At 35.8% G+C, this 7,186-nt stretch overlaps 1 protein-coding gene across 2 annotated transcripts in view; it reads right to left on the bottom strand.

Moving 5' to 3' along the window:
* Nucleotides 1-328: 328 nt before the first annotated feature.
* The window catches only part of LOC121317556 (peroxidasin homolog), a 60,107-nt gene continuing 53,249 nt past the window's right edge, over nt 329-7,186 (bottom strand). For both annotated transcript variants that reach the window (XM_041253626.1, XM_041253627.1), the window contains 4 exons: nt 4,734-4,854; nt 4,159-4,300; nt 3,116-3,229; nt 329-983 (listed from right to left, as the gene is read on the bottom strand). In XM_041253626.1, the coding sequence (XP_041109560.1) occupies nt 858-983; nt 3,116-3,229; nt 4,159-4,300; nt 4,734-4,854 (503 nt within the window). In that variant the 3' untranslated portion in view covers nt 329-857. The remainder of the gene's footprint in view (nt 984-3,115; nt 3,230-4,158; nt 4,301-4,733; nt 4,855-7,186) is intronic.

Here is a 7,186-nt window from a genome sequence, read left to right as displayed (position 1 = left end):
TACTGCAGTTCAAATTGTTAGTGGAGCACACTGGCCAAAAACCCAATTTACTTTTGAATAACAAAACTAAATGGCAGAGGTTGGATGACCAACACTTGTGAATACATGTTTTCGGGAAGAGAAATTTACATAAAAACAAAATCAGTAGACATCTTTGCATACAAAAAAAGTTTAAAAAAAAGTCTCTTCACATTATCTTCATATGTAAGCAGGTAATACATTATGTTTCCCCTGACATATATATATATATATATATATATATATGATATATATATATATATATATATATATATATATATCTAGTCTTCGTGAGAAGCACCTTAAACATTAGTAAAAAAAGAAGCAGTAAGTTTTGTCACTTTATACGTAAAATGTCTTGAGTACTTAAAAAAAAAAAAAAATTCTCAAATGTGATTCAAGAATAAAGGCACATAATGTATATATGTAGCCATGCATAGTTTGACCAAAAAACAGTTAAGGGGAAAATAGTAGCACCAATATTTGGCATTTCTAACCTGAGAAGGTTTTTATAAACAACATGGCAGACACAATAAAACCACCCTGTCATATTAATTATCTAATACCCTTTCATACTCATTGCAGTTGTGATTCCCTCCTTAGTAACCAAGCTTGTGAATATCTGTAATACAAGGTAAGAGCATGTACACCACAACATTTAACTGTTTCCATGGTAACGGGCCTCTTGTGGGAAGGCCTGCAGGCCCTGTAGCGGCTGCATCAGACCTGCTCCCTTTGCGATTGAAGAACAGAAACAGTTCTGGAAACAGTTCTCGTTACCAACTGAAACATTCCGACACAGGCAGCTGTAAAAGGGCAAGTCTTTCTGGTGTTTGGATTTATACTTCTTCGTTCTTGCTCAATGCTGGGTTCAAGCAGATTGGACAACACACGCCTTTAAGTTTCACTGGTCTTGGACATTCAACTGCCAGACAAGTCTCCACAAAACAGGTCACCTGTCCTTCCTAAAATGAACAAATACATACAAATTTAGAAAATAAGTACACGCACACACTTTATAACTGAACTAGTATCAGAATTTGATCTCAAGTCGTCTTTATCAATGTCATCAAGTGAGACGTTTTACAACAAACAAGCACCTTATTGTTTTTGTTGTTGACATTATTTTCACCTTGACCAGGCTATTTTTATGTTCACCTACTGTGTTAAATGCAATAGGATCCCACACTTGTAACTTTTATAATGTAATCTCCCAGAAGTAAAACAAACTGGCATAATTTGAAAAATATATATAAAAAGCAAAACTGGTAAGATTTTATTTTTTATTTTTGTATTTACTTATTTATTACACCTTTAACATGGGAAAACCCTTAGATGCATCACCAGATAAATTGCCTCAAAGCATACACACTTAAAAAAATTAAGGGTTACATCAAGATGTGTACAGTATGCTAAAATACTAAAACCCTGTAATGATATCATGATGAACTCTCCTATGGAGTCTGATGTGGTGTCAGATGACGGTAATATACAAATATCCAAAAGTCTATGCTGGGAAAGGGGGTGCCAATTGTACACTGTCCAATATGGTGTGTGATCCACCAACGACACTAATACAGACCTGGTAATGGTTATGTAAGTGGTGTATACAGTCACTCATCTTCCACCAAGCATAAACATCTCTGAACATTCATTTATTAAATCAGTTTATATTTTATGTTGTGCGCCTGGCATTCATATGAATGTTCACAGACTTTAAAAGCATATGACAGACAGGAAGGAAAAACAGCAGCAGCAAAGGCACAGAGGGATCAGTTGTAAAAAGACAGTCTGAAGTCAACAGTCAGTTGGTGTGTTGTGTGTGTGTGTGTGTGTGTGTGTGTGTGTGTGTGTGTATATATATATATATATATATATATATATATATATATATACACACACACACACACACACATACACACACACACAGTCAAATGTCTGAGTACACCTGCTTGAAACCAGGCTTTTCATCTATACTTTTAACTGTATAAACTTGTCTATAAACACTTAATATTTCATTATATGTTACGTGTATTTATATAAGCTGATAATCATAAGTGAATTGCATTCAGAAATGTAATTTTTAAATGAAAATGTAAATCTTGTCAATTTCAATGAAATGGACACCCAAAGCAAGGGGATTTCAGTCTGAAGCCCAAGTCAGTTAAAAGTCTGAAATGTGTATAACACGGTGTTAGAACACTGGCCTAAGTATAAAAGTGTCTGTTAGATGTTCTCTGAGTTAACTAGCATGTTACGTAATTAACCTTTTGTCACCAATTATTGTTAACAGGTGAGGGTCCATGATTACTATAAATATAGGTAGCATAGGCAGAAGTTTGTCATTCCTGAATGTAAGGGACCAGAAAATGGCAAAATACACTCAGTTAAGCAAAGAAAGACAGTCTGTAATTACTTAAAGAAATGAAGGTCAATCTTTAAGACAAATCGCAAGAACTTTGCAAGTGTCTGTAACTGCTGTGGCCAAGACCAAACAATTTGAAGAAGATCTTTACCAAGTCCATGGCAAGCTCAACCAGCATGGCTATCATAGCATACTTCAGATGCATGTCATTTCCATCAGGATTACGGCTAGTTGGGCAGGCCTTCATTCTTCAGCAAGATAATGACCTGAAACACACCTCAAATTTGTGCAAGAACTATCTGGTGAAGAAGGAAAGTGAAGGACAACTCAATCTAATGACCTGGCCTGCCCAGTCTCCAGACCTCAATCCCACAGAACTTGTATAGGATGAACTAGACAGAAGAGTCAAAGCAAAGCTACCCAAAAGTGCCCTACATCTCTGGGAACTGCTGCAGAAGAGCTGGGAAGACATGTGGGTGATTTCCTGCTGAAACTTGTTAACCGAACGCCTTGTGTTTGTGAGGCTTTTATTAAGGCAAAGGGTGGCTATTTTGAGGAATCCAAAATTGAGACAATTTTCAATTTCTTGAACATTGCTTATGTTTTGTTTTGTATATTGTAACATGTGTTTTCATTTTCATGTATTTACAGAAACACACAGAAACACACGGGTATAAATCATTTGGTAGGGAAAAAAATAACAGAAGAGCAAAAAGGAATACATGTACATACTTTGCATTCACATGTGGTACAAGGATCCCGTTTCCAACTCTCTCTATTGGATCGCTCTCTCCCAGTTTCATCAGTGCAGTCAGATTCACTCAGGCGAGATTCAAGCTTCTTAATCTGGGTCAAGATCAAAAGCAGTCAGTGATATTATAAAACAGGTCTGTGATATTATAAAGCAGACAGTGATATTATAAAGCCTTTGCCCTAAAATGCAATGTTAGTTCTGAGCTATTTTGATGACGGGGCAGGCAGGGGTGACTGCGTTTCAAACTAACCAGGTAAGGGGAGGTTTATTTGAAATGTAGGAACAGCCGATGGCATTACAAAAAGGGAACAGCAAGTGGGGAAGGACATCCAATAACAATGAATTGAAAAACACAATTTACTGCTATTTATTTATGAAATACACTTGTGGTATTACCAGAATATTGAATGATCGTTCGTGGTATCATTCAATAGCATCTATATGTACACTACAAGATAAAATAAGTGTTCAACATGTAAGGTCTGTGCAAGATTTACATGAACATTTCAGATTGAAGGGAAGGACATCCAATAGCAGAGAGTTGAAGCTTATGACAAAAAAATTGATACCATTCAACAGTAAAAACAAATGTTCAACATTAACAATGGTCATTACTTAATATCCCTTAGTTGAGTGACAAGAGTCAGCTTTAAACCTTTGTGCTGACCGATTATATGTTTCTGTTCTACCCTCATGGCGACAACTAAATATTGTGCTTAGTATTCATGTTCAAAAGACACAAAAATCTTACTTTAGGCCTCTGATAGGAAAAGCATCAGATGCAGGTTTCTTGTATTTTAAGTAGGAAGCATGAAATTTGTGAACATAATGCTTATTTTATATTCTAGTTTTTATATAAAATGGTCTGTTTTCATGAGCAGATTATTTTAAAAGCAATGCCCAAAGGCAGACTCAATATCATTAGTAAATGAAGCTGCGTTAATTTAAAATGCACCAGAACAATATAGTACAGTTATTTGCTTTAAAACCTGAATTGTATTTAATTTCTAAATGAACTAACCTGCTTTCGTAGACTTGTGATTGTTTTTTGCATTTCTGCCACAAAGTCTTGAAAGTCATTGAATGCAGTTTCAGGTTTTTGTTTGTCAGGACTTGTCGACAAGGTTACATTATTAATTGTTTCTGCACCATCTTCCACAGAGCTGCAAAGACAGAACACTGAACGGTGAATTTACAGTCCACAAACTACAGTCTAAAGGCTTCACTCGAGAAATAATTATGAGGAGATCTAAAACTCACTCATTTCAAAAGACTAGAATATAAATCTAATGTAAGAACTGAATTAATTTAACACGATTACACAAGTCTTTCCACTCGATTTTGTAAATATAAAAGCCAACTAAAAAGGAAATGAGTCTGAATTAAATAATTATAAAGTACATAGTAATTGTTATAGCATTGTTTATTTTACCCAAGCCTATAATGCAAATATGCCCATTATGTTTACTACAGTTTAAAAAGGCGAACACTCCTGTATTCCACCAGACACAATTATAAACTGGAATAACCCATTTCTGAAATTTATGAAAAGTTTCACAGCACCAAAATCATCCATTAAAAATAAATAAATCTTACCCCAGACTGTTACTTTTGTCCTCTTGTCTGGAAAGTTTTTTGTCCGCAAAACTGTATTCTGCAGAGCGTTTACCACGAAAATGGAAAGAAAGGGCATTAAACTGCCCTTTGGTTCGACAGTCTAGAAAACAAACCAAAAACAGCTCATAACAACCAAAAATACCCTGAATTCTCAAAGAGAACCCCTGGAGGCAAACTAAATATTTCCAAAGTTGTTATTTAAAAAAACAACAAAAAAAAACACATTACATAAGCGTAGTCCTAAATCTGAAAGTACTGGAACGTCAATAAAATATAGATCTTCTAAAACTAAAATTATACATATTCACGTTTTATTTGTTCATTGAGCCTGAGGTAACATTTAATAGATAATGCATGTCTGTCGCATGCACCTTTCGTAGGCTACTTCCCCAGTCAGTTCTAGCCAAATTTGGCTTGTTTTGAAATAATCTAGCTGGAAAATCCTATGGTTGGTGATTTGGCCACCAGCGCAGAACTTCAATCACCACAATGTCCTGTATAGTATAACACGTCCTCCCCTGTCTTTTCTGGAGCTCTGCACCCAATAATATTATGAAATCCCACAAACGCTGTTATTTTTCATCACCGATTTAAGAACTGTATCAGGACAGTTTGAAACCCCCCCTCCCAACCTTTTCCCCAAATCACTTTACCCAATGAAAACATGGATGAAGACTTTTTTTGGTCTCAATTTTAAGACCAGCGTTTGAAGGGTAAATAAAACTGATAAAAGCCTGATTAAATAATTTGATAAAGCAAAGAGAACAATACAAGGTAAAAGTTTGTTTCTCCTTGTTGCTAGTGGTAGCTTGTCATCTATTTATCAAGATGGCTGCCAATGCCACCTCAGCAGAAACAAGATGGCCACTGAGAGGTTAAGGGTCACTGAGGTCATAGCTGATATTTAAAAGTGAACTTCTCTTTATTTTGTTGTATTATATATGTTTGTGAATTTGGTCAAAATAATGCTATTGAAGCATTTTGGGTATGTACAGCTTTTTTTTTCTTTTAACCCTTTGCGGTCCATTTATTCAGCGGCGGTCAGGCGCGTCAGGTCCAATTTATTTTCACACATGTGGTTTATTTTACAGGCACTGTTTAAATGTAATTTTATTCACAGTAAAATAGGTTTAAAAGGCACTTCATATCAACAGGACACTCAGTACTGCATTTCCAGCCCTGCCCCACTCCTTGTTCGCTGTATTTACCACATATCTCTTCAAAGTACTGCATACTGATAAAATATTTCCTGATCACTCGTTTTATCACCAAACTCCTCAATAATGCTATCCAAGTTATTATTTTATTACTATAACATCTCAAAAACTTGGCAAATGCGGAAGCAGTTATCTTGTTTGTCTGTGTCCGTGTTTTGTCTGTGGTGAAGGGACTATGCATATTGCTCAGATCCACCTCTTTTTTTTCTGTCTCCCTCAGCCATTGAAAGCTTTTCTCCGCTTTTTCCAGAGGAAAAAAACTACTAGAGACCTGTGCTTGACGTCTTTTTGATGCTGTCGAACAGGGTCCGACAGAGGACTGGAAAGGAAAAATTGTAACGGTTGAACCTGATCCGACATAGGACCGCAAAGAGTTCAAAATGAGAGATGCACCTTTAAAAGGAGAGTAGCCCTATTGGAAATTGCCTCTATATGTAACAGATTGAAAATGCTCAGGGTTCAGTTGAGCTCTAGCCTTGAAGGTGGACAGATTCTTAAGACACTTTCTGTATATAAATTCTGGTGTGTTTATTTGCACAAGCCAGACCCAGTCACTCACCCTTGTGACAGCCACAAATCCATCTCTAAAGTTATGTGGCACTGGATTTGCCAGAAACCTATTATTTCCCCAGCAGATTACAGCAAATGATAGAAAAAGCATACCCTATTAGCAGGAGTGCATAAAGTAAAACAGAAATCTGAGCACTAAAGTACTTTGAGCTTTGTACTGTGTTAACAAAAAAAGACTTGAAAAGGAACCCCCAGGCTCCTTTAAATGACAGATCCTGTCGTCATTAGCGAGCAGTACAGAAACTCACAAATTAGGGAGACATATCAACGAATAGTGAATACACTGATCTTTTTAATGTAAAACTAAGTATATCATTAACCTCTTGACACTACTGTAGATATAAGACAAGAACCAGGAGTATCATAATAAATTACATCACCGTGACCTACATCTACCATTCCTCTATATATCTCCATAATCTAATGCTCTCAATAACTTATAGTAAACCAAGTATTGTTTATTCATTTGCATCTCATTTTAAAAGCACATGTTCCACAAACTATTTATGGAAGAAAAAATTCCACAACCAGAGACTTTCACGTTGTTTATATTATGTATAAATAAGGAAATGGAATAGACTGCTTCTTCAGCTAATGTAAGCAGCAATGTCTTCGAGTAATAACATGCAGATCTCTGAATGAAAA

The sequence above is a fragment of the Polyodon spathula genome, chromosome 6, assembly GCF_017654505.1.
Source record: "Polyodon spathula isolate WHYD16114869_AA chromosome 6, ASM1765450v1, whole genome shotgun sequence".
NCBI classification, from domain to species: Eukaryota; Metazoa; Chordata; class Actinopteri; order Acipenseriformes; family Polyodontidae; genus Polyodon; species Polyodon spathula.
Note: the sequence above shows the minus strand (reverse complement) of the source record. Positions and strands in the feature narration are given on the sequence as shown.